This window comes from Phoca vitulina, unplaced genomic scaffold, assembly GCF_004348235.1.
Source record: "Phoca vitulina isolate PV1807 unplaced genomic scaffold, GSC_HSeal_1.0 scaffold3, whole genome shotgun sequence".
Lineage (NCBI taxonomy): Eukaryota > Metazoa > Chordata > Mammalia > Carnivora > Phocidae > Phoca > Phoca vitulina.
The window spans coordinates 75,318,902-75,346,034 of NW_022589706.1; the positions used below are offsets into that span (position 1 = coordinate 75,318,902).

Genomic DNA, 27,133 nt, shown 5'->3' on the forward strand with positions numbered 1-27,133 from the left:
TTTTATTTCAATTTATTTTATCCAAAATGTGTTTATTGAGAGTTTCCCACTCAACTGATTCAGGGTGATTTTAGTGCTGCTTCCATCTGAAGGAGCATCTTTCTGTAAGCCTTGCTTTTCCTCCTGTGGGCTGGCAGAGGACAGGGGAGCAGCCAACACACAGAACTAGCCTTTTTGTGTGGCTAAAAACTGGTGATGTTGTAGCATCCTGGGAGCTTCACGTCCATGAAGTAGGCATTGAGGCTCTGCGCCAAGCACTTCTTGTGCTTCCCCTTGTCCTCTTCTGGGGTGGGTGGAAGTGGTCCTTCGTAAGGGGCATGTTCTCGTGGGGAGGTCATTACTGCCAGGAAGCCCCTTCCCACACTTTATAGTAACTACCCCTTCCCATGTAAGCACAAGACTGTATTTAGTCTCTAGAAAGGCTAAAAATAGAAAACTTGTAGTCTGGGGACATCAGACTAACTTGAAGTAACAGGTACCAGAGTACCATTCCAAAAATAGTTCAAGTGAAAATAGATACACTGATGTTGAGAACCCCAATGTTATTATCCCATTTGGCCTGTAGAACATGAAGATACTTAGACACAAAGGCCATCTGACCGTCCTTACAGATAATCTTGTAGTTAACAAGACTGCTTATATTCATAGCTCCTAATCAGTTTTTAAATCCCAATTTTTTTCATTTTATTTTGTATTTTTAATCATGATGAGTATACTCTTTAATCCTCCTCCCCTACTTCCCTCATCCCCCAACCCACCTCCCCTCTGGTAACCCATCAACTTGTTCTCTGTAGTTAAGAGTCTGTTTCTTGGTCTGTCTCTCTTTTTTCTTTTTTTCCCCTGCTCATTTGTTTTGTTTCTTAAATTCCACATATGAGTAAGATCATGTGGTATTTGTCTTTCTCTGACTGACTTATTTGCTTTAGTATTATACACTAGCTCCATCCATGTTGTTGCAAATGGCAAGATTTCATTCTCTTTTTATGGCTGAATAATATTCCATTGTAAATATATACCACTTCTTCTTTATCCATTCATCTATTGATAGACATTTAGGCTGCTTCCATAGTTTGGCCATTGTAAATAAAGCTGCAGTAAACATAAAGGTGAATGTGTCCTTTTGAATTAGTGTTTTTATATTTCTTTGGGTAAATACCCAGTAGTGTGATTCCTAGATTGTAGGGTAGTTCTATGTTTAATTTCTTGAGGAAACTCCATACTGTTTTTCACAATGGCTGCACCAATTTGCATTCCCACAAATAATGCAAGAGGGTTCCCCTTTCTCTGCATCCTCACCAACACTTGTTTCTTGTGTTTTCGATTTTAGCCTTTCTGATAGGTGTGAAGCAATATCTTATTGTAGTTTTGATTTGCATTTCTCTGATGATGAGTGATGTTGAGCATCTTATGTCTGTTGTCCATCTGAATGTCTTTTTTGGAGAAATATGTATTTGTGTCTTCTGCAGTTTTTAATTGGATGATTTGTTTTTTGGGTATTAAGTTGTACCAGTTCTTTATATATTTTGGATACTAACCCTTTATTGGATATGTCATTTGCAAGTATCTTCTCCCATTTAGTACATTGCCTTTAGTTTTGTTGATTGTTTCCTTTACTGTGCAGAAGTTTTTTATTTTGTTGTAGTCCCAATAGTTTACTTTTGGTTTTATCTCCCTTGCCTCAGGAGACATTATCTAGTAAAATGTTGCTGTGGCCAATGTCAGAGAAATTACTACCTGTGCTCTCTTTTAGGATTTTTGTGGTTTCAGGTCTCACATTTTGGTCTTGGATCCATTTTGGTTTATTTTTGTGTATGGTGAAAGAAAGTGCCCCAGTTTCGTTCTTTTGCATGTGGCTGTCCAGTTTTCCCAACATCATTTGTTGAAGGAACTGTCTTTTTCCTATTAGATTACTCTTTCCTCCTTTGTCAAAGATTAATTGACCATATAATCGTGGGTTTATTTCTGGGTTTTCTGTTATATTCCATTTATCTATGTGTCTATCTTTATGCTAGTACCATACTGTTTTAAATACTACCACTTTGCAATATAACTTGAAGTCTGAGATTTTGATACCTCCAGTTTTGTTTTTCTTTTTCAAGATTGCTTTGGCTATTCAAGGTCTTTTGTGGTTCCATACAAATTTAAAGATTGTTTGTTCTAGTTCCATGAAAAATACTTTTGGTATTTTGATAGGGATTGCATTAAACCTCTAGGTTGCTTTGAGTAGTATAGACATTTTAACAATATTTGCTTTTCTAACCCGTGAGCATGGAATGTTTTTCCATTTCTTTGAGTTGTCTGGAATTTCTTTCATCAATGTTTTATAGTTTTCAGAATAGAGGTCCTTCACCTCTTTAGTTTATTCCTAGACATTATATTGTTTTCAATGCAACTGTAAATGAAATTATTTTCTTAATTTCACTTTCTCCTGCTTCATTATTAGTGTATAGTAATACAACAGATTTCTGTACATTGATTTTGTATCCTGCTACTTCACTGAATTCATTTATCAGTTGTAGTAGTTTTTTGGTGGAGTCTTTAGGATTTTCTATGTATAGTATCATGTCATCTGCAAATACTAAGAGTTTTACTTCTTCCTTACCAATTTGGATGCCTTTTATCTCTTTATGTTGTCTAATTGCTATGACTAGGACTTCCAATACTATGTTGAATAGAAGTCTTGAGAGTGGTATCCTTGATTTGTTCCTGACCTTAAGGGAAAAGCTTTTAGTTTTGCACCATTGAGTATGATGTTGGCTGTGGGTGTTTCATATAGGGCCTTTATTATGTTGAGATATGTTCCTTCTAGAACTACTTTGTTGAGGGTTTTTATAATGAATGGATTTCTTTCTTTGTCAAATGCTTTTTCTGCTTCTCTTAAAATGATCATACGGTTTTTATCCTTTATGGAATGTGATGTATCATATTGATTGTTTTAACCACACTTGCATCTCAGGAATAACCCACTTGATTGTGGTGTATGATTTTTTTTAATGTATTGTTGGATTCAGTTTGTTAATATTTTGTTGAAGATTTTTGCATCTATATTCATGAGAGATATTTACCTGTAGTTTTCTTTCCTTGTAGTATCTTTATCTAGTTTTGGTATCAGGGTGATACTGGCCTCCTAGAATGAATTTGGAAGATTTCCTTCCTCTTGTATTTTTTGGAATAGTTTGAGAAGAGTGGATATTAACTCTTCTTTAAATGTTTGGTAGAAATCACATGTGAAACTGGTCCTGGACTTTTGTTTGTTGGGAGTTTTTTGATTACTGATACAATTTCATTGCTGGTAATTGGTCTGTCCAAATTTTCTATTTCTTCCTCCTTAGTTTTGGTAGGTTATTTATTTCTAGGAATTTTTCCTTTTCTCCTAAGTTGTCCAATTTGTTGGTATTTGGGCCCTCTTTTTTTTTTTTTAATGAGTCTTCCTAGTATCAATTTGGTTGATCTTTTCAAAGAACCACCTCCTGGTTTCATTGATCAGTTCTATTGTTTTTTCGTTTCTATATCATTTATTTCTCCTCTAGTCTTTATTATTTCCTTTTGTTGAGTTTGGCTTTCGTTTGTTCTCCTTTTTGTAGCTCCTTTAGGTGTAAGGTTAGGTTGTTTATTTGAGATTTTTTTTGCTTCTTGAGGTAGTCCTGTATTGCTGTAAACTTCCTTCTTAGAACCACTTTTGCTGCATCCCAATGATTTTGGACCACTGTTTTTCATTTTCATTTTTTCATGTAATTTTTAATTTCTTTGATTTTTGGTAGACCCATTCATTATTTAGTAGCATGTTATTTAACCTCTATGTTTTTGTGTTCTTTCCAGATTTCTTCTTGTGACTGAATTCTAATTTCATAGGCTTGTGGTCAGAAAAGATGCATGGTGGGGCATCTGGATGGCTCAGTCGGTTAGGTATCTGCCTTCAGCTCAGGTCATGATTCCGGGGTCCCTACTCAGCAGGGAGTCTGCTGCTCCCTCTCCCCCTCCCCCTGCTCATGCTTGCTGTCTCTCTCTCTTTCTCTCCCAAATAAATAAATAAAATCTTTAAAAAAAAAAAAAAGATGCATGGTATGACTGATTTTTTTTTTAATTTTATTATGTTATGTTAGTCACCATAAAGTACATCATTAGTTTTTGATGTAGTGTTCCATGATTCATTGTTTGCGTATAACACCCAGTGCTCCATGCAATACGTGCCCTCCTTGATACCCATCACTGGGCTAACCCATCCCCCACCCATCTCCCCTCTAAAACCCTCAGTTTGTTTCTCTGAGTCCATAGTCTGTCATGGTTCGTCTCCCCCTCCGATTCCCCCCACTTCATTTTTCCCTTCCTTCTAATGTTCTCCATGCTATTCCTTATGTTCCACAAATAAGTGAAACCATATGATAATTGACTTTCTCTGCTTGACTTCTTTCACTTAGCATTATCTCCTCTGGTCCCATCCATGTTGATGCAAAAGTTGGGTATTCATCCTTTCTGATGGCTGAGTAATATTCCATTGTATATATGGACCACATCTTCTTTATCCATTTGTCTATTGAAGGGCATCTCAGCTCTTTCCACAGTTTGGCTATTGTGGACATTGCTGCTATGAACATTGGGATGCATATGGCCCTTCTTTTCACTACATCTGTGTCTTTGGGGTCAATACCCAGTAGTGTAATTGCTGGGTCATAGGGTAGCTCCATTTTTAATTTTTTGAGGAACCTTCACACTGTTTTTCCAAAGTGGCTGTACCAACTTGCATTCCCACCAACAGTGTAAGAAGGTTCCCCTTTCTCCACAACCTCTCCAACATTTGTGTTTCTTGTGTTGTCTATTTTTGCCATTCTGACTGGTGTAAGGTGGTATGTCAATGTGGTTTTGACTTGAATTTCCCTGATGGCTAATGATGATGAACATTTTTTCATGTGTCTGTTAGCCATTTGTATGTCTTCTTTGGAGAAGTGTCTGTTCATGTCTTCTGCCCATTTTTTGACTTGATTATTTAGTTTTTGGGTGTTGAGTTTGAGAAGTTTATAGATCTTGGATCTCAGTCCTTTGCCTGTAGTGTCATTTGCAAATATCTTCTCCCATTCTGTCAGTTGCCTTTATTTTGTTGACTGCTTCCTTTGCTGTGCAGAAGCTTTTTATCTTGATGAAGTCCCAAAAGTTCATTTTCGCTTTTGTTTCCCTTGCCGTTGGAGATGTATCTTGAAAGTGGTTGCTGTGGCCGATGTCAAAGAGGTTACTGCCTATGTTCTCCTCTAGGATTTTGATGGATTCCTGTCTCACATTGAGGTCTTTCATCCATTTTGAGTTTATCTTTGTGTATGGTGTTAGAGAATGGTCTAGTTTCATTCTTCTGTATGTAGTTGTCCAATTTTCGCAGCACCATTTATTGAAGAGACTGTCTTTTTTCCATTGCATATTTTTTTCCTGCTTTGTCGAAGATTATTTGACCATAGAGTTGAGGGTCCATATCTGGGCTCTCTATTCTGTTCCATTGGTCTATGTGTCTGTTTTTGTGCCAGTACCGTGCTGTCTTGGTGATCACGGCTTTGTAATAGAGCTTGAAATCAAGCAATGTGATGCCCCAGCTTTGTTTTTCTTTTTCAACAATTCCTTGGTGATTTGGGGTCTTTTCTGATTCCATACAAATTTTAGGAGTGTTTGTTCCAGCACTTTAAAAATGCTGTTGGTATTTTGACTGGGATGGCGTTGAAAGTATAGATTGCTCTGGGCAGCATAGACATTTTAACAAAGTTTATTCTTTCGATCCATGAGCATGGAATGTTTTTCCATCTTTTTGTGTCTTCAGTTTCCTCCATAAGTGTTCTGTAGTTTCTAGAGTATAGATCCTTTACCTCTTTGGTTAGGTTTATTCCAAGGTATCTTACAGTTTTTGCTGCTATTGTAAATGGAATCAATTCCCTAATTTCTCTTTCTGCAGTTACATTGTTAGTATATAGGAGAGCAACTGATTTCTGTGCATTGATTTTGTATCCTGCCACATTACTGAATTGCTGGATGAGTTCTAGTAATTTGGGGCTGGAGTCTTTTGCATTTTCCACATAAAGTATCATGTCATCTGCGAAGAGAGAGAGTTTGACTTCTTCTTTGCCAATTTGAATACTTTTTATTTCTTTTTGTTGTCTGATTGCTGTTGCTAGGACTTCCAATACTATGTTGAATAGTAGTGGTGAGAGTGGGCATCCTTGTCATGTTCCTGATCTTACGGGAAAGGCTCTCAGCCTTTCCACATTGAGAATGATTTTCGCTGTGGGCGCCTCATAGATGCTTTTTATGAACTTGAGGAATGTTCCCTCTATCCCTACACTATGGAGAGTTTTAATCAGGAAAGGATGCTGTATTTTGTCAGATGCTTTTTCTGCATCAATTGAGAGAACCATGTGGTTCTTGTCTCTTCTCTTACTTATGTGTTCTATCACATTGATGGATTTGCGAATGTTGAACCACCCTTGCATCCCAGGGATAAATCCCACCTGGTCCTGATGGATAATCCTTTTAATATACTGTTGGATCCTATTAGCTAGGATTTTATTGAGAATTTTGGCATCCGTATTCATCAGGGATATCGGTCTGTAATTCTCCTTTTTGATGGGGTCTTTGCCTGGTTTGGGGATCAAGGTAATGCTGGCCTCATAGAATGAGTTTGGAAGTTTTCCTTCTGTTTCTATTTTTTGAAACACCTTCAGGAGAATAGGTATTATTTCTTCTTTGAATGTTTGGTAGAATTCCCCAGGGAGTCCATCAGGCCCTGGACTCTTGTTTTTTGGGAGGTTTTTGATCACTGCTTCAATCTCGTTACTGGTTATTGGTCTATTCAGGTTGTCAATTTCTTCCTGTTTCAGTCTTGGTAGTTTATAGGTTTCCAGGAAGGCATCCATTTCTTCCAGGTTGCTTAATTTATTTTTTTTTACTGAGACTTGTTTTGTGACCTAATAATGTGATCTATTCTGGAAAATGTTTCGTGTGCACTTGAATGTATATTCTGCTGTTTTAGGCTGGAATGTTCTGAATTTGTCTGTTAAATCCAGTGTGTTATTTGAAGTCATTCTTTCCTTGTTGATTTTCTGTTTGGATGATCTGTCCATTGATGTAAGTGGGGTATTATTACTATTGTATTATTGTATTACTTGCTGTTATTGTATTACTTGCTATTGTAATCCTTGTGATTATTGCTATTATTGTATTACTGTTGATTTTTATGAACTGTTTTATGTATTTGAGTACTTCCATATTGGGTGCATAAATATTTATAGTTGTTATATCCTCTTGTTGGATTGTCCCCTTTATTATTATAATGTATCCTTCTTTGTCTCTTGTTATAGTCTTTGTTTTAAAGTCTGTTTTGTCCAGTATAAGTATTGCTATTCCAGCTTTCTTTTGGCATCCATTGCATGATAAATATTTCTCCATCCCCTCACTTTCAATTTGCAGGTGTGTTTTGGTCTGAAATGAGTCTCTTGTAAGCAGCGTATAGATGGGTCTTGTTTTTTTATCCGCTCCTTTACCCTACGTCTTTTCATTGGAGCATTAAGTCCATTTGCATTCAAAGTAATTATTTATAGATATTTATTGCCATTTTGTTACTTGTTTTGTGGTTGTTTGTGTAGATTCTCTCTGATCCTTTCTTCTCTTGTTCTCTTTCATGGTTTGTTGGCTTTTTTTAGTGCTACACATGGATTCCTTTGTTTTTATTTTTTGCATATCTATTACTGGTTTTTGATTTGTGGTTACCATTAGGTTTGTATATAACGTCTTTTGTGTATAGCAGTCTATAATAAGTTGATGGTTACTTAAGTTTGAGTCCATTCTTTACTTCTCTCCCCGCCACACACACAATTTTAGTATGTGGTATTATACTTTACATCCTTTTATTTTATGAATCCCTTGACTGATTTTTACAGGAATATTTTTATTGCTTTTGTGCTTTTTACTTTTCTTACTCTCACTTGTGGTCTTTCCTTTTTCACCCGAAGTGTCTCCCTTAATGTTGCTTGTAAGGCTGGTTTAGTGGTCATGAACTCTTTGAGAAACTTTTTATCTCTCTTTCTATTCTGAATGATGCCCTTGTTAGAGTATTCTTAGCTGCAGATTTTTCCCTTACAGCACTTTGAATGTATCGTGCCACTCCCTTCTAGCCTGTGAAGTTTCTGCTGAAAAGTCCACTGATAGCCTTATGGGGTTTCCCTTGTATATAACTGCCTTCTTTTCTCTTGCTCCTTAAAATTTTTTTTTTAATCACTACCTTTTGCCATTTTTATTATTATGTGTTTTGGTGTGGACTTCCTTGGGTTGAATTTTTTGGGGGATCTCTGTGCCTCCTTGATCTGGATATCTGTTTCCTTCCCCTAATGAGGGAAGTTTTCAGCTATTATTTCTTCAGGTAAATTTTCTGCCCCCTTATCTCTCTCTTGTTTTTCTGAGTTCCCTATAATGTGGATGTTGTTATGCTTGATGGAGTCACTGAGTTCCATAAAACTATGTTCAATTTGCATAATTTTCTTTCCTTTGTTCAGCTTGGTTACTGTCCATTACTCTGTCTTCCAGGCCATTCATTTCTCTGCTTCATCTAACCTGGTATTTATTCCATCAAGTGTATTTTTAATTTCATTTATTGTGTTCCTGATCTCTGATTGGTTCTTTTTCATCTCTATGTCAAGGGTCTCACTGATGTCCTCCACTCTTTTCTCCAGTCCAGTGAGTATCTTTATGATCATTACTTTAAATTTTCTATCCAGCATAGTACTTATATCTGTTTTGCTTTGGTCTCTTGCTGTGGTTTGATTGTGTTCTTTTGTTTAGGAGATGTTTCTCTGTCTCATTTTGTCTGACTTTCTGTGTCTGTTTCTGTGTGTTAGGAAAGTCAGCTACTTCTCTTGCTCTTGACAGTAATAGTCTTATGAAGAAGAGGTCCAATAGTGCCCTGCAGTGCAGTGTCCCGTGTTCCCCAGGGCCTGGCACTTCAGGGACCTCTCCTGTGTGTGTTGCATGTGCTGTGCTGTTGAGTCTTGGCCTCTTTTTCCTTCATTGTAATTGTCTGCAGAGGCTCTTGTTCTACTGTATGCAGCAAGATGTGTGGTGGTCTGCTTGCAAAACTAGACATGCCCCTGCCAGGACCAAGGTCCCACAAAATGGGCAGGTCAGGAGATATGGAATTGGCAGGGTTTTCACTGGTCTTCTGGGGAGGAGGGTGTAGGGCACAGCACTGGAACTGAGGTGAGCATGACTGGGAAAGGTAGATCTGCCAAAGTGTGGGGGGTGGGGTTGCTTAATGCAACTAAGGTAAGGAGTGTGGATACCAGGCTGTCAACATAGGAGGGAAATGGTACCTGCCAGCTCCTTCGTTCCTGGAGGGGTCTCCCCCGATCCTTGTCTCTCCCAGGTGTGCTCTGAGATGAGCAAATTATTCCCCCCTTGTCTGTCCCCCAGCGTTTTTCAAACTGCTGGTTTTACACTGTATCTGCACAGTCTGTTTGCCGTGCTGTCTCTTTAAGGGCAGGAACTCCACTTCCTACTGCCTTCTGGGCTGTCCCAGAGCTGAGCCCCTGCTTTTTAAAATTCCAGGCTTTAAGTCCCACTGGTTTTAAGAACTTATAAAATTTGGCCCCTCTCACTATCAAAGGTAAATATTACAGAGATTCTTCCTCCCTGTTTATTGGCTTCTTGGTGTGAAAGTCTGTGTTCTGCCCTTCTCTGCGCCATCGGCACCCTCCCCACCATGGACAGCCACAGTTTGTTTCACTCCCAGACCACCTTCCTACCGTCTTTGATGTGACCTTTTCTCTGCCTTTAGTTGTAGAGTTTGTTCTGCAGTCTTCAGGTCATTTCCTTGGTTATTTATGCTGATATGGGTATTATCTAGTTGTATCCATTGGACAGGACAAGGTTAGGGCCTTCTTACTCTACCATCGTCCCAGCCAACTTAAATCCCAATTTGTAATCAATATATAGACAATTAGAGAGGTAAGCATAGCTTCTAACATCAAAGGTGATGAAATAAATAGAAAAAACAATTTGGAGGAAATAGAAACCATGCAGGGTGAGGAAAAGGCAAATATACTCAGGTAAGTGAGAAAAAATACTGGAAGTGTGAAACTGTAAGGATGCTATTTTTAAAGAGGAACAGAACAAAAAATCTTAAACATTAAAAGCACCGTAGCTAAAATGAAAGACAGTTGTTTGGAGAAATAGTTGCAGAAGTAAAGCAAAAAACAAGAGAGGGATAGAAAATAGAAGAGAAAATACAGATAGAGAATTAGGCCAAAAGTTTTAGAAATAGATAAGCAGACCATTGCTGAATAACTTAAGTATCACAGAACTAAAGTACATAATTTTGCATGATTGGGTCTGTCAAATGCCTAGCCTAATGGATGAAAATAGACCCAGATCATGGCACATCTTTTTGAAATTTTAAAATAGGGCAAAGAACATCTTACAAACTTAGAGGACAAAAAGTTGCATACAAAAAACTGTAAATATGTAGACATTAGATGTCTCAAAACACTGGCAGCCAGAAGAAAATAAAGTACTGCCTTCAAAAATTGGAGGGAAAACTATTTCCAATATAGAATTCTATACCAAATCAAACTGTCAAACAAGTGTGAAGTTATAATAAAGACATTATCAAACATGAACATCTCAGAAAATTAATAACCTACATATCTTTCTGGAAGCCACTGGAAGATGTGTTCCACCAAAGCAAAGGATTTAAATTAAGAAAGAAGACTACATAGAAATCAGGAGACAAGAGATCCAACAGGAAAAGAAGAATTCCTAGTAGGATGGTGACATGAGAGCCCCAAATGGCCTGTTTTCAAAGACCAACTAGTCCAGATTGGAACAAGTCAGAGGCTGCTAGAGTTGGGGTTAGGGTAATTCTTGGAGGAGATGAAATTGATTATTACCTAAAGTGAGCTTCTTAAGAGAAGATCAGACAGCTGATCAACAGTTTGGAGTTTGGAGCTGAATTAATGATAAGTACATAGAAAACTAAGCAAATGAAAAAAAAATTAATCCCAGAGGAACAAAAAATAGTTCTAGGGAAAATGAAATACTGTATTATTAAAACACTAATTACTAATATAACCAAAATTATAATTATATTGAAAAGATGAAGGCTTTGGTAGAGGGGGAAATAAGAGAAAGCTAAGGCCTAATTGTTTATATTGGAAAGTCAAAAATACTTAAAACTAAAAAATCAAAAAGTGTCAATACAAATATGTTATTTAAAAATATGGAGGTAAATACCAATGACTTAGCTAAAAGAGCTTTATGTGCTTGACTTCTGAGAAGGAAAAATAGAAGGAGACTGGATTCTTCTGGTAATATAAGTATTAGAACTAAGTATTTCTTTAAGCTCATGTATAATTTTGATAAAAATAACTTTAGAGGTACCTGGGTGTCTCAGTTGGTTGAACATTTGTCTTCAGCTCGGGTCATGATCCAGTAATCCCAGGATCCAGCCCTCCTGAATCAGGCTTCCTGCTCAGTAGGGAGTCTCCTCCCTCTGACCCTCCCCCCTCTTGTGTTCTCTCTCTCACTCTGTATCTCTAAAATAAATAAATCTAAAAAAAAAAAAAAAAACTTTAGAAAATGAAAGTTCTTGCTAAAGGTGGTGTTAAGCATCCATGACATTTGATTCAAATCATACTTCATGCTGCTTTTTCCTCTGTATCCACCTGCAGGATAAATACAGATCTTGTTCTTTAACATGTGTATTAATCATAATGCATTGTTTCCTTGTGGTGGCAAATGGCCTGAATTACTTAGCAGGAATGATTTGGTTTTAGTTTATTAAGTGTTTGAAGGTGTAGAATGTGGATTGGAAAAAAGAACACAAACACTATTATTTTTAAAAAGAATGCGAGCACATAGATAAATGTTGATGTCTGTCTACTTCACCTATGCTTTTATGTTCCTGAAATTCTTTCCATTTGAAGAACTCTCTGAAGCAAAGGAGCAACCAACAGTGCTCAGGACTTAAATCATCCCTATTTATATCAAACTCACTTTATAGGGTAAGGTGTGCTGACATGTGTAGAATATGATCTCTGAGGGTTGAGGTAGCTTATTAGAAAAGACACTCCACTCCTACTTCTTTTTTATGGCACGAAGGAATCATAAAGTTTTGGGGTAGATTTTCATCATTTTGGCATAGATCTGATGCAGACACTGAAAGCAGTGTAATAAGAGAAGTGAATCAAAACTATGAAGCCATGTTAAGATTTGTGTTTCTCTTTTCTCTTTTAAAGTTGAATTTGCAGTATTTTTTATTTGATATCAGCAGAGGTTTAAACTAGAGAGTAGAGTAGTACCTCCCCCAATACAAGAGGTAGGTTCTGCTCTCTAGTTTCAACCATTTAAAAATATGGAGGTAAATACCAATGACTTAGCTAAAAGAGCTTTATGTGCTTGGCTTCTGAGAAGGAAAAATGGGAGAAGGAGACTGGATTCTTGTAATATAAGTATTAGAACTAAGTATCTCTTTAAGCTCATGTATAATTTTGATAAAAATAACTTTAGAGGTACCTGGGTGTCTCAGTTGGTTGAACATTTATTTGATATCAGCAGAGGTTGAAACTAGAGAGCAGAATCTACCTCTTGTATTTATTTAATTGTTCATTCAGTCACACATTCAATCAGGCATTATTTTGGACACCTGCTGTGTATGGCAGTATACTCTACACAGTGTTAGTGGTAGTTAATAAGCACTGTCCTTGCCCTCAAGGAGCTTATGGCTTAGTGGGTGAGATGGAAACATTTTAAACAAATTTACAAACAATCATATAGTTATAAATTGTGATAATTGCTAGTATGAGAAAGTAATGGAATGAGATGAGGGACTAATTGGAGGCATAAACTCTAGGTGAGATAACGCATTTTCAGACAGTCAAGATTTTAAAATATTTGCCTCCTATACGTATTATAGGGAGTGGATTTGGAAGATGCTTATACCAAATCAAAACAAGTGAAAGCAAAAGGATGTAGATAATAGAGTATCTAATACTGGAAGGAAAGTATCTAGCAAGATAATGATAAAAAATTCTAGGATGTCAGCTGTGCCCCCAACACACAGAGAGTAACAAATCTAGGTTGGATTTAGTCGAATTCTCTGAAAATTCTGGATAAATTATTAGGACATCTGAGGCAGCAAAAGAAATTAAGAAGATAACTGGAGAGAAATGGAATGGATTCCAGTTGTATTTTGGAGGCAAATTGGTAGAGTTTGGTAATTCACTGGAGATAAAGTTGAATGAGAACAAGTGATCAATGACTGCTAGGTTTCTTCCTGCATAGATGGATAGATGGACTGTTCATTTACCAAGTAAAGGAAGTAAAGGAACTCTGGAAGAAAAACAGATTTCAGGTAATACTGAAAGTCCTAATTTTAGACATTGAGTCTGGATACGAGAGGCGGATATTCACATGGAGATGTCAGGTGGCCAGTTAAATAAGTAGCTTGAAGTACAGAAGAGGGCTAGAGATAGGATTGTACAAGGATCAATGTATAGGTGCTGTTTTGTTGTTATGGAAGAGAATTAGATTGTCTGGAATGAGAGTAAGGACCAAAAAGATAAGAAAGAAAAGGATCAAGTCCCAAGGAACTGGAATTTACAGAGGTCTGATAAAAGGGGAGGAGCAGGAGGGCCAAAATTAGTTTGAAGTGGGTTTAATTGAGCGTCTGCCTTCGGCTCGGGTCATGGTCCCGAGATCCTGGGATCGAGCCCCACGTCGGGCTCCTTGCTCCGAGGGAGCCTTCTTCTCCCTCTCCCTCTGCTGCTCCCCCTGCTTGTGCTCTCTCTCTCACTCTCTTTCTCTCTTAAATAAAATATTAAAAAAAAAAAATGCAGACGAGTTGAGAAAGTAGAGACAGTGTATGTAGATGGTGCTAGCAAGAAACTTGTTTGTGAAACTGAACAGAGATTGGATGGTAGTTGAAGAAAAGTAAAGTAGAAGATAGTTTTTATTTTATTGTTTTTAAAGATTATTTGAGCACACATGTGTGAGTGGGGGGAGAGGGAGAGAATCTTCAGGCAGACTCCTTGCTGAGCATGGATTTCCGTTGGGGGGGCTGAATCCCACGGCCCATGAGATCATGACCTGAGACCAAACCAAGAGTTGGAGGCTCAACCAACTGAGCCACCCAGGTGCTCCGAGAAAGTTGTTTTTAATATTGCTTTTTTGTGTGAGAGATATTAGAGCATATTTAAATGCTGATGGTGGGCCCCAGAGTGAGGAGAGATTGGAAATGCTGAAGAGGCAGGAGGGAATGAGACCCCATGTACATGTGAAGAATTGACCTTTAATAGTAGGCATGTCAGGACCAGCACAAGAGCATACCATTTTAATGATCTAAACATGATGATAAGTCATCTTTACTTCAGCCTTGTAAAATGCAGTCTGTTATGAGCAGTTTTTCTTCTTTGACTAAAAGTGTTGAAACTATGAATTTATAACTTAGTAATTTAATTGTTGCTATGGTTACCTATATGTTATGCTAGTGAACATTTTTTTATAGCGTTGAATAAAACTGGGTTGGAACGTTTTCTTTAAGGCCATTTTTCCTTTTCAGGAGCATTTAAGATGTATCTGATAGTTCCTGTTCTTGCAGAGTATTTGTATTTATCAGTAATGGTACAAAATGAGCATGTATTGAAAGTAATAGAATACAATTTCTGCATTTAATTTTGTGTGTTTACTCTAAGGTTATCTCTCCTGTTTTGCAGAGTCAAGTAAAGAACAGTTTGCCAGTACAAACATTGCTGAAGAGCTGGTAAGACTCTTCAAGAAACAAATAGAACATGATAAAAGGGAAATGATTTTTGAAGTTCTTGCTCCATTGGCAGAAAATGGTGAGAAAATAAATGCATCTCTTGATTTTTTATCATGTATGCTTTTTCCGTTTTTCCTAATATTACTTAATTGCCAGCTATTTAACTCAAAAGCCTTCTTTGCTTTATTAATGATCTGATGTTTTACTTTGGGTGTCTATAACTTCAGCTACATTATCTACTTTGTAACTATATCTACATTTGCCAAAGCTACTTTCCAAGTTCCTTTGATTTTAAAGTCTTGGCAAAAACATGATTCTGTAGCTTACACATTTTTATCCCCATCTGGAAAAGGCACCTGAGAGGCTGAACTTCACTTATGAAGCCTTGCAGGGCAAAGGAACAGTGTGGACACTGGTAAACTATTCCTATCTTTGATAAAAAATCTAAAGGGATACACCATAGGAATAAGAGTGAACCAGAGTAAACAAACCATCCCATATAAATAATTTTTCAGATACAGTGTCTAGCACATAATCAGTAAGGACCAGATACATGAGGAGACAAGACAATTGTAAGCAAGAACCAGCACAAAGAACAGGCAACAGCAAATCTCCAGATATTAGAATTATTAGACATTGACTCAATATAGGTATGCTATTATATTCAAATAGTTATAGGGAAGCTTGAAAAATGTATAAGGAAACTAGAAACTATAAAAAGTGACATAGCAGATTTGAAAAAGAAACAATTGGAAATTACTGAATTGAAAAAAGTACAACCCAAAATAAGAACCTAATGGATGGATTTAGATCAAATATAGTCATCTTAGAGAACTAGTGAACAGGAAGATAGACTGGAATAAAATCCAGAACGAAGTATAAAGAGAGAAAAAAACCAATATACATAAAAAGAGAATAAGAAGTACAGAGGGTACAGTGAGAAGCTCTCACATACGTTTTTTGGAGTTCCAAAAAGTGGTGGGGGTAGCAGAGGCAATATTTTTTTAAATTTTGACAGAGAATTTACCAGAAATTATTAATGTAAGATAACAAATATTCAAAAATCCAAATGAATCTAAAACCTGATAAAAAGAAATTTATATCTAGATATATTATCTTGAAACGACAGGAAACTAATGACGAAAATCTTAAAAACAGCCTGGAAAAAAATAGATTATCTTAAAAAGGGTGACAGTTTGGCTGATTGCTTATCTTCTAGCACAACAATGAAATCCAGATGGCGATGAAACATCTACGTGCTGAAAAAAAAAATGCCAACCTAGACTTCTAAACCCCATGAAAACATCCTTCAAAACTAAAGACAAGGGCACTTGGGTGGCTCAGTTGGTTAAGCGTCTGCCTTCAGCTCAGGTCATGATCCCGGGGTCCTGGGATCAAGCCCCACATCAGGCTCCCTGCCCGGCGGCAAGTCTGCTTCTCCCTTGCCCTCTGCCCCTACCCCCCCTTTCATGTTCTCACACACTCTCTCTCTCTGTCAAATAAGTAAATAAAATCTTAAAAAAACTAAAGGCAAAATAAAGATATTTTCAGAGTAAAAACTGAGAAGGTACACCACCACCAACTTTGATTACTAAAATAATTTTTAAAAACAATGTGTAACTGCCAAACTAATGGAAAGATTTTTTTTTTTTTTTTTTTTAAGTATACCTTCAAAATAACAAGACAGGAGAGAAAAAGGAACATGGAACAGGGGATACAAATAGGGCATACAAAATATACTAGATTTAAGACATAGTATTTCTTATATTAAAAGCACTTGACCTAAATCCTTTAATTAAGAGACCAATTGTCAACTGAATTTTTAAAAATCAACTATTATTTTTCAAACAAACAAAACTTGTTAATTATAAGGAGATTTATTATAAGTTAAGAATAAAAGGATTTAAAAAAATAAAAATCACTCAGGGGAGCCTGGGTGGCTCAGTCAGTTGATCATCTGGCTCTTGGTTTTGGGTCAGGTCATGATATTGGGTTCTGGGATGAGCCCCACATCAGGCTCCATGCTCAGTGGGGAGTCTGCTTCTCTCCTACCTCTGCCCTCCTTTCCTCCCTCCCTTTCCCCCCTCCTGCTTACATGCGCACACACTCTGTTTCTAAATAAGTCTTTATAAATAAATAAATCATTCAAACTTAAAGAAGGCTGAGATAGTTATATTTAATATCAGATAAAATAGAATTTAAGATTAAAAGACTCAATAGATAAGGTGATGAAAGGTCTGATTCACCTGGGAGCTATAAGTATGCATTACCCCAAAACATATGAAACAGAAACACTCAGAATTATGGAGAAAAATAAACAAATCCATAAATATCATGGGAGATTTTAATATCTCTTTCAGTAATTGATAAAACAAGCAGATAAAAAAACAATAACAAGGTTATAGAAAAGATTAACATGATTAAGAAAATTGATTTAATGGACATATTTTAGAATACTGCACCCAGCTGCAGGGCTCTTTCTTTTCAAGTACACATGATATATATAAAACACATATAGTCATGAAAAAGTTTACATCAACGTGAGTGGAAATGGAGGGTATTTTGCTGAGCAAAATAAGTCTATCAGAGAAAGAGAATTATCATATGGTTTCACTCATACGTGGAATTTAAGAAACAGATGAACATAGGGGAAGGGAAGGAAAAATAAAATAAGATGAAATCAGAGAGGGAGACAAACCATAAGAGACTCTTAACCCTAGGAAACAAACTGAGGGTTGCTGGAGGGGAGGTGGGTGGGGGGATGGGGTAACTGTGTGATGGGAATTAAGGAGGGCATGTGATGTAATGAGCACTGGGTATTATGTGCAACTGATGAATTACTGATCTCTATCTCTGAAACTAATGATACACTATATGTTAACTATTGAATTTTTAAAATTTAATAAAAAAGAAAAAAGTTTTAACAAATTTCAAAGGATTGCAATCTTATGGAGTATGTGCTCTGACTTAAGTGACTTGTCTAATAATAATAAAAAGATAACTAGGAAATCCCTTTATATTTAGATATTAAAAAAATGTATTTCCAGTACTTCAGAGGTCAAAGGAGAATCATGATGGAAATTAGAAAATTTTCTTTTTTTTTAAGATTGTATTTATTTATTTGAGAGCGAGAGTGCACATGCACAAGCGCACACACAAGTGGAGGGAGGGAAAGGGAGAGAATCTCAAGCAGGCTCTGCTGTGAGCGCAGAGCCTGTCTCGGGGCTTGATCTCATGACCCAAAGATCATGACCTGCACTGAAACCAAGAGTCAGATGCTCAACCAATTAAGCCACCAAGGCGTGCTGGAAATTAGAAAATTTTCTAATAATGAAAACAGTATTATATCTTAAATCTTATGTGATATAGGTAAAGCCATACTTGGAGGAAAGGAAATCTAAAGAGCTGAGATTAATAAAATAGAAAATACATAATGCAATATAAGCATATAATCACCAAAGTTGAGTCCAAAAGACTAAATAAAACTGGTAAATCACTAGTAAGATTAATCAAGAAAAAAAACCTTTATTCTGATAAAACTGTAGTAACTAAAAGACTGTGTGGTATTGGTACAAGGATGGATGAGAAGACCAGTAGAACAGGATACCTGAGAAACAAATGGATGCATTAATAGGTGCTTATTTTATTAGGAGAAAAAAACAAGTTGTCACTGCAAAACAGTGTGGAAAGAGCAGTCTTTTCAATAAACAGTGCTGGGAATATGGGAAAAAATACAAATGAAGACACATATATACACCCGTACTTCATACCGTATGTAAAAAAGTTTAGATAGGTAATTAACCTAAATGGGAAAGTAAGAACCAGAAAGCATACCTTAAAAATATAAGATAGGAGAATATCGTCATGGCCTTGGAGTTATAGAAAGTTTTCTTAGGTCACAAAAATCCCTGACCGTAAAGGAAAAGATTGATAAATTTGGCTAAAACTTCCAATGAAAATGAAAGACACCAAAAAACACCATTAAGAGTGAAAAGCAAGACGGTGTGTGAGAGAAGATATTCACAACACACATAATTAACAGAATGTGTACAATTTATAAAAACTCCCACAAATCATTAAGGAAAATATAGAAAGCCCAGTGGGAAAATGCATAAAAGATTTAAATAGGCACTTGACAAAAGATCAAATGGCTAATAAACACATGAAAATATGCTTAACTCATTAATAATCAGGATGCAAAATAAAACACTATATAGCCACCGGAAAGTCTAATACCAAATGTTGATGAGGGTGTGGAGCAGTGGAAACTCATTAAGTGCTGGTGGGTGTGTAAATTGGTACAATTTGGAAAACAGGTTCAAGATTGTATTCTGTGTGATTCAGCAGTTTTGCTCTTAGAATATACCCAGAAACATGTACATGTGCACCAGGAACCATTACAGAAATGTTCTTAGCTTTATCTCTAATAAATGAAAAATTAGAAACAACTTATGTCCATTAACAGTAGAATAAATAATGGTATACTCATATAATGGAAAAAATTATACTTATGAACAGGAGTGAAGACAACTCTAACAATGGTGTAGATGAATCTTACAAACATTGATAGAAAAAAGCCAACACTAAAAATATGTATTGTAAGATTCCATTTATATAAAAATTCAAAAAGGTAAAATTAAACTGTAGTTTTCAGGAATGCTTATTTGGTGAAATAATAAGGAAAAGTATGAATGTGATTACCATAAAAATCAGGGTAGTGATTTGAGAGGGATGGAGGGAGGAATATGTGACGGGAAAAGGGAATGCACAAAGGGGCTCCCTGGGATGCATGCAATGAATTTCTTGATCTAGGTGGAAATTACATGGTTATTTGCTTCATAGTAATTGATTAAGCTAATATGTATATTATGCACTTTTCTGCATTTGTGGCATTTTTTTCACCATTTGGAGAAGACTTTTAATACATAAATGTACATAGATATAGTAGATGTATGTATTTATATATGATACATATGTATGTATACTTACCTATATATGCAAGTGGTGGTTATACAAATAGATGTCCTTGGGCAGAATTGAGTTGATAAATGTGTGCTGGGCTATCTGCTTTGGCAGACTGCCTTGCTTATCCTCCTTAATAAGGCTACTTAAAGCCTCCCACATATATATGTGATTACAGTCAAACTGGGAGAGGAGAGATCTGTAAACTTTAATCTTGACACATTTAAAATTTTCTAAATGCATTAGATCTTATTCTTTAGGCAGAAATTTGTTTCTCATCTCATTTGGTGGTTTGGCCAAATGAAATTTTTATTATGTCAGTCAATTTTATACCAGAGAATTACCTGTAACCTTTCTTGCAATATATCAAAATAACAACGTTTTTCTTATATCTGCTTTCTCCTTTACCACCTTCACTTCTGTTTTATAATTGTGCAATGAATTGAATGATACTTTTGAAAAGTTATTTCTGGAATATCCTTAGTGTTCATCCTTGGTTCTCCTTGTATGCAAAGGAGACATTAAAATTGGGATTTGTATAATTCAAGTTTTTAGGAATTTTAAGGCTTTTTCTCATGGCTTCAATTCTAGTCACACAATTCTAGCCCTAGCATTCTGTAACCAAGGAAACGCCCTACTTTCAGCATGGCACAGTGCAAGTGTACCTTTTAAAAAAATATTCCAGGTTGAATATTCTGTGTGTTCTGATATAATATTCTAAAGAATACCAGTGATCCTGGTGTTGGGGGTAGGCTAAATTTTTATATCTTAAAATTGCCTAAAAGAAAATGTCAATTATAAAAAGGTCTTTGTTTCTCCCAAATCACAACCTAAAGCTGCCATTGCTGTAGATGTGTACATATACAGCATAGGGAAACCAATGACTAAAATAAAATCCAACTAAAAAATAAGATTTAAATTTAATAATTTCTGTATAGCAAATGTTTCTAAGGTCAGTTGATCTGCATTTATCTTAAATGCTATAAAATAGACCCAAAGCATTTAGGCAGACCAGTTTAGGTTAAAATACAAAGATGAAAGAGGTATAATACCTACTCTAATGGGGAAGACAGATACGGATATGAATATAAAGTCTGCAATGAAATAAGTTCTATAATAAAAAAAATACTAAGTTATTAGGGGTGCAAACAAACGATTTGATAAGAGTAGAGCTTGCTCTGAAGAGAATTTTTAACAGTATAATTGGGATGTAAATTTTGCTGTTAAAATACCTTCATGTTGCTGGTTATCCATCAGAAAGCTCAAAGTTATTTTTTTCTTTCAACTTTTAGTATGGAAAATTTAAAACCTATGCAGATGTAGAGAGAATATAGTATAATGAACTACCATGTAACCATCACCCAGGAAAACTTCAAATTAATGAAAACCTGAAGCCCTTTTAAAAAACATGAGTTTTTGGGGCGCCTGGGTGGCTCAGTTGGTTAAGCGACTGCCTTCGGCTCAGGTCATGATCCTGGAGTCCCTGGATCGAGTCCCGCATCGGGCTCCCTGCTCAGCAGGGAGTCTGCTTCTCCCTCTGACCCTCCCCCCTCTCATGTACTCGCTCTCTCTCATTCTCTCTGTCTCAAATAAATAAATAAAATCTTTAAAAAAAAAAAAAAACAAAAAAAAACATGAGTTTTAAAGTTCAGAAAGTTGTAGATTTATTAACTGCCTTAGAAAAATCACGTCTATACAAATATGATTCCAAATATACTTAACGTATAGTTTGAAATTTACTAATAGCTCTACTTTTCAGTATCTTTCTATTCAAGCACCATTAGTGGATATATTTTAACTCTATATTACAGGCATATGTGTTTTATTTTAAATGGTGTGGGTGTTTTATAGTAAGTATTTTAAACATGAGCATGATATCTAGAATAACAGTGGAGTGCTATTACTTCCCTTCAAAGCTGAGAATCAGTTTGTTTAGGTGCTGCCAGATATTGTAAAAAGTGACCTAATTTCAAGTAAAAAAATGAAATAAAAGTATATAAGCTACACTGTCAGACAGTTCATTTTGAAACTCAAATCTTTGAAGGTGTATTATCTAAATCATGCATTTTCTTTATTTCTTATAATTCTTCATAATGGATTGCTTCTAACAACTTTTATTTCATCTCAAGTTTTGGTTATTTTGTTCACATATTCTTTAGATGCTATTAAGTTACAGCTGGTTGAAGCAGGCCTGGTAGAATGTCTACTAGAGATTGTTCAGCAGAAAGTGGATAGTGACAAAGAGGATGATATTGCTGAGCTCAAAACTGCTTCAGATCTAATGGTTTTACTACTTCTTGGAGGTGAGTTATAATTTAAGTCAATCGAAGAACATGATTGTCAGATTTTTAAAAATGTATTGTCTCTTTTGTGAACACTATATATATTAGGCATTTTCTCATTTTCCTGCCTCATTTAATCCTGTTGATGTGATGATTTTGAAACCTTAAATGCATCATGGAGAGAACTAGAGATAATGAACCTGGAAAAGAGGAGTCTTCGTTATCTTCCAATATTTAAAGAGCTGTTGTAGGTTAGCTGTGGCACCAAAAGACTGAAAGCTAGCGGGTTATTTGGGACTTAGACTAGAAAAATCCTAAACTCTTTTTCCAGTCTCTAGTAAAAGCTTATTATAAAAGGAGTCATTACTTTTCGTTCTATGAATTATCGTTTGTGAAGTATGTATCCAGTTGAATAGTCACATAGGAATATGGATTTGTTACTCTTAATTCTTTTCCTCTTACCTATTTGTTTCATTTACTTCCAGATGAATCCATGCAGAAATTATTTGAAGGAGGAAAAGGTAATGTGTTTCAAAGGGTACTGTCCTGGATTCCATCAAATAACCACCAGCTACAGCTTGCTGGAGCATTGGCAATTGCAAATTTTGCCAGAAACGGTAAGCATGTTATTTCATCCTTTTTAAATTGGATGTTCTATATATTTTTTTTATTTTTGCTTTGCCATTACATGTAGTAAAACTGGAACAATTCAGAAGTATATGTAGTGTACCACTACCTTAATTTTTTAGAGATGAAATACTTAGTGATCCCCCCCCCCTTTTTTTTAAGTAAGCTCTACTTCCCAGCATGGGGCTTGAACTCCCTACCCTGAGATCAAGATTCTCATGCTCTACTGACTGAACCAGCCAGGCACCCCTACTTAGTGATTTTTCTAACAGATTACATATTTTGTGCAATTTAACTAAGTTCTGATAGTTTAAAGATCATGAACAGTGATCATGAAGTCCTTCTTTGAGTACTCTGCACTTTATAGATCATTAAATTTGAGTCCCATTCTAATATGCATTGTATCTGGGAGGATATGCTCTCTTGCCTGGTGATTTTTTGATTTAATAATCTTAGTATTCTTTGTAGGGTTATTGCACCTTAATTTATACTTTTATGCCTCTAAAACTCAAGTGTGGGTAATCCTCTGGTTTAGGGTAGAATATTTAATTTGGTTTAATAACATTTCCAAGGCACCAGACCTTCATGTTCATTTCTGAAGTCTGGAACTCCTGCTGTTCAGTCTAGAAACTCATTCTTAGACTGTGACTAGGAAATATGGGTTATTTTTTGTTTTTAGTTTGATTTTATTCCATTATGAGCTTTGTAACTCTATAATGGATGTCTTATTCCATTTTTACTCCCTTATTTTTGAGGATGATCATTCACTCCTCAATGATGTAATTAAGAATAGTAAAATATTGGTAACTATTGAAGCTAAATGTGGAATAAATAGTGAGTGGTTCATTATAATATTCTCTCTGCTTTACAAATGTTTCAAAAATTCTGACATTGAAAAATAATTTAAACATCAGCCATGACAGCACTCTATGTTTTGTTGTCACTGTAACATTGGCAGAACTCGGGCATAGTTCACTTTAAGTGAAAACTATTGGTAAACATTTTAAGCTATGGTTTCTACTTACTCATCTTCTAATATATTATCAGGCTGTATGCTAGAGATTTTTCTTGTCATGACTTCTTACTCAGTAAAGGAAAAAAAATCTATAAATCTGATGGGAGAAAGAGTTGGAATTCATTTTATTTTCTTGTAGCTCCATTTTTCCCGAATGTAGATAGATAATGGATAGGCATCACTATTATAAAATATTTATAGATATTTGTAAAGAGGAAAGGAAAAAAAAATGCTTTTGTTTCATTCAGATGGAAACTGTATTCACATGGTAGACAATGGAATTGTAGAAAAACTTATGGATTTACTGGACAGACATGTTGAAGATGGAAATGTAACTGTACAGCATGCAGCATTAAGTGCCCTCAGAAATCTGGCCATTCCAGGTAGGACTTAAGAACGGTAGGCAGCTATGTAAGAAATAAGATCTATTGTTTAGGGAGGTATTTATTTTATGTGATTTGTGGACCTATCCTGACCAAGAAAAAAAAAAAGTCTTCAAATTGTTTACATTTTTCTTACTAATAAATGGAGATCATATGTTAAATAGTTTTCACCAAACATAATCTTTGTGTTTGTTCAGATGAAATATTCTATTACCTTTTGTGAACCCCTAGATTAACACAGTTGGGTCAAGGACAGAGGTAAAAAGAAACATTTACTAAAGCTGAAGAATTATGCTGCTTTGTAAGTAAGAAGACAACTGTCAGATTTCCTTTACAAATTGTTTAAGTGTTTTGAGGGTAGGTTTAAAAAGCCAGTACATATGATTTTGTATGTTATGCTCCTATAGACAAACAGGATAATTATGCCCCACCCCCAGTCCTATTCTTAAAATAAAGTAACAAGACTGTTTTTAAATAGAAAAATGTAACATGGGGCCTTAAAAATACTAAGACAATAAATACATATTGAATTGAATGACTATCATCAAGAATGCTAGCACCATTTTAACCATAGTCTCTCCTTCTCTCTAGTTGTAAATAAAGCAAAGATGTTATCAGCTGGAGTCACAGAGGCAGTTTTGAAATTCCTTAAGTCTGAAATGCCTCCGGTTCAGTTCAAACTTCTGGGAACATTAAGAATGTTAATAGATGCACAAGGTAAAAGAAATGTTTTCACAAGGTACATTTTTGGTATGATAGTCAATTTGCCTTAGTTGAAAAGGACTTGTTTTTAGCTTTCAGAATTATGTAATCATAAAGATAAATGGCAAATAAAAGGCAAAGAGAGATTGGTTTTAGAGTTTCATTCATTAATTTCCATGCTTGTTATAATCGAGTTTAAATGGAAATTATATTGCATCTCTACTGTACATATAATCCTGGTTTTATGTTGATTTATTAGCAGTTCTGAAGGGTTTTTATGTTTTAGCGTTTCATACCCATTTTTTTTTTTAAGGTTTTATTTATTTGACAGAGAGAGTGAGAGAGCACAAGCAGGGGGAGCAACAGAGGGAGAGGGAGAAGGAGGCTCCCCGCTGAGCAGGGAGCCTGATGCGGGGCTCAATCCCAGGACCCCAGGATCATGACCTGAGCCGAGGGCAGACACTTAACCAACTGAGCCACCCAGGCGCCCCGTTTCATACCCGTTTTTACCTTGTCTTGAAAATCGTGTTGCGGTACACGGACAGTCAAAATTTTTAAAAATTTATTTTGCAAACAGGGAGATCATTTTTCTGTTTACAGAAACAATGATGGAAACTACTCCTTGGAATGAATTGTGTTCATTTACTTATTTCTAAATTCTAAACCTTTCTCTATATTGATTTCTCAGAGTCCTTCTCATACCCTTTGTTACAGTTTGCCAGAGTACTGACAGACTACCAGGCTGAACCATAAGAGTATAACATTGTTTTGTATTTTGTGTTTTGTATGAAAGTCCACAACTTTGTAGAAAAAGCTAAATAGTCCATTAGAAATGGAGTATTTGCAGTTCTTAATAAAATCATTGTGTTGTGCCATATATATGTGTGTGTGTGTATATATATATATATGTGTGTGTGTGTATATATATATATATATATATATATATATATATATGTATAATTTTCTTTCACACTCTTAGATCTTTACCAGTTATTTCACTTGGTTGCCTATCAGTGATTGTTTCCTTTGTGGTTTGACTTCTTTCCTATAGCAGAAGCTGCTGAACAACTGGGAAAGAATGTTAAATTAGTGGAGCGTTTGGTAGAATGGTGTGAAGCCAAAGATCACGCTGGTGTGATGGGGGAGTCCAACAGACTGCTGTCTGCCCTCATACGACACAGTAAATCAAAAGTAAGTTCCAGAGAAAACCATTCACTAAAAAACATACAAATGGCCTTTTTGGAAACTCCGTATCATAGATCCTATATCATAAGCTTGCATTTTACACATTTATGTATAAATACATTACAGATAGACCTCCGAGATTCATAGTTTCTGTTCCAAACCACTGTGATTAAGCGAAAATTGCAAAAAAGTGAGTCAAATCAATTTTTTAGTTTCCTAATGCATATAAAAGTTGTGTTTACCCTATACTGTAGTCTGTTAAGTGTGCAATAATAGCATTATGTTTAATAAAATAATTTGTATACCTCAATTAAAATATACTTTATTGCTAAAAAATGCTAACCATTTTCAGTGAGTCGTCATCACTGGTCACAGATCACCATAACAAATATAGTAATGGAAAAGTTTGAAATTTTGTGAGAATTACCAAAATGTGATGCAGACCTGAAGTGAGCAATTGCTGTTGGGAAAATGGTGCTGATAGACTTACTTGACACAGGGTTGCACAAACCTTCAATTTGTAAAAAATGCAGTATCTTTGAAGCACAGTAAAATGAGGGATGCCTGTGATCCACAATCCTGAAAAAGTCATTGAAGACTGAGCTTTTGTATTTAGTTCTATTCCATAGTAGTTAAGAGTAAGGCTTTGGAATCAGAGATGAGTTCAGATTTTATCTCCACTATTTACTTGGTCAAGTCTTTCACATCTCAGTATCTCAGTATAATACCTACCTACTGAAAGTGTTGTGAGAATGATTCAATGAGATCACATACACAAAGTGCTCAACTGGTACCTGGGACATAGTAAGCACTCAGTAAGTGGAGTCGTTGTAAATGTTGCTGGTGGTGTTATTTTTACCACTACCCTCAGTGTCAAACATCTTCTGTGGGCCAGGCACTGACCAAGCTAGCTAATGATATTAAGAAATTAAATGATATCTAGGTAGTATGTGATGCTCTGAATTCACGAAGTTGGGTGAAATCCATTCTCAGGGCAGTGTCCAGCCTAGTATGTGTCTGACTTGTGGTTGCAAGCCTCTGTTTGTTGAGTGAATGAACACATGAATGAGCAAATGAACTATTTTAAAGATCACAATGGTGGGAACCCAGGCCAGCAAGTTAGCAGCTGATTTAGTATCTATATAATATATACCTTTTATTTTTCTATAACCTGTTTTCTAAAGTGAGCCTTTTGGTC

The 27,133-nt window shown here is 35.8% G+C and overlaps 1 protein-coding gene across 3 annotated transcripts in view; it reads left to right on the forward strand.

Moving 5' to 3' along the window:
- RAP1GDS1 (Rap1 GTPase-GDP dissociation stimulator 1) overlaps positions 1-27,133 on the forward strand; it is a 158,622-nt gene that overhangs the window by 117,054 nt on the left and 14,435 nt on the right. For 2 of the 3 annotated variants that reach the window (XM_032400873.1, XM_032400875.1), the window contains 6 exons: positions 14,733-14,858; positions 21,901-22,044; positions 22,509-22,640; positions 23,914-24,048; positions 24,640-24,765; positions 25,802-25,941. In XM_032400873.1, coding sequence (XP_032256764.1) covers positions 14,733-14,858; positions 21,901-22,044; positions 22,509-22,640; positions 23,914-24,048; positions 24,640-24,765; positions 25,802-25,941 — 803 coding nt within the window. The remainder of the gene's footprint in view (positions 1-14,732; positions 14,859-21,900; positions 22,045-22,508; positions 22,641-23,913; positions 24,049-24,639; positions 24,766-25,801; positions 25,942-27,133) is intronic. The other variant, XM_032400874.1, reaches the window with a different exon arrangement.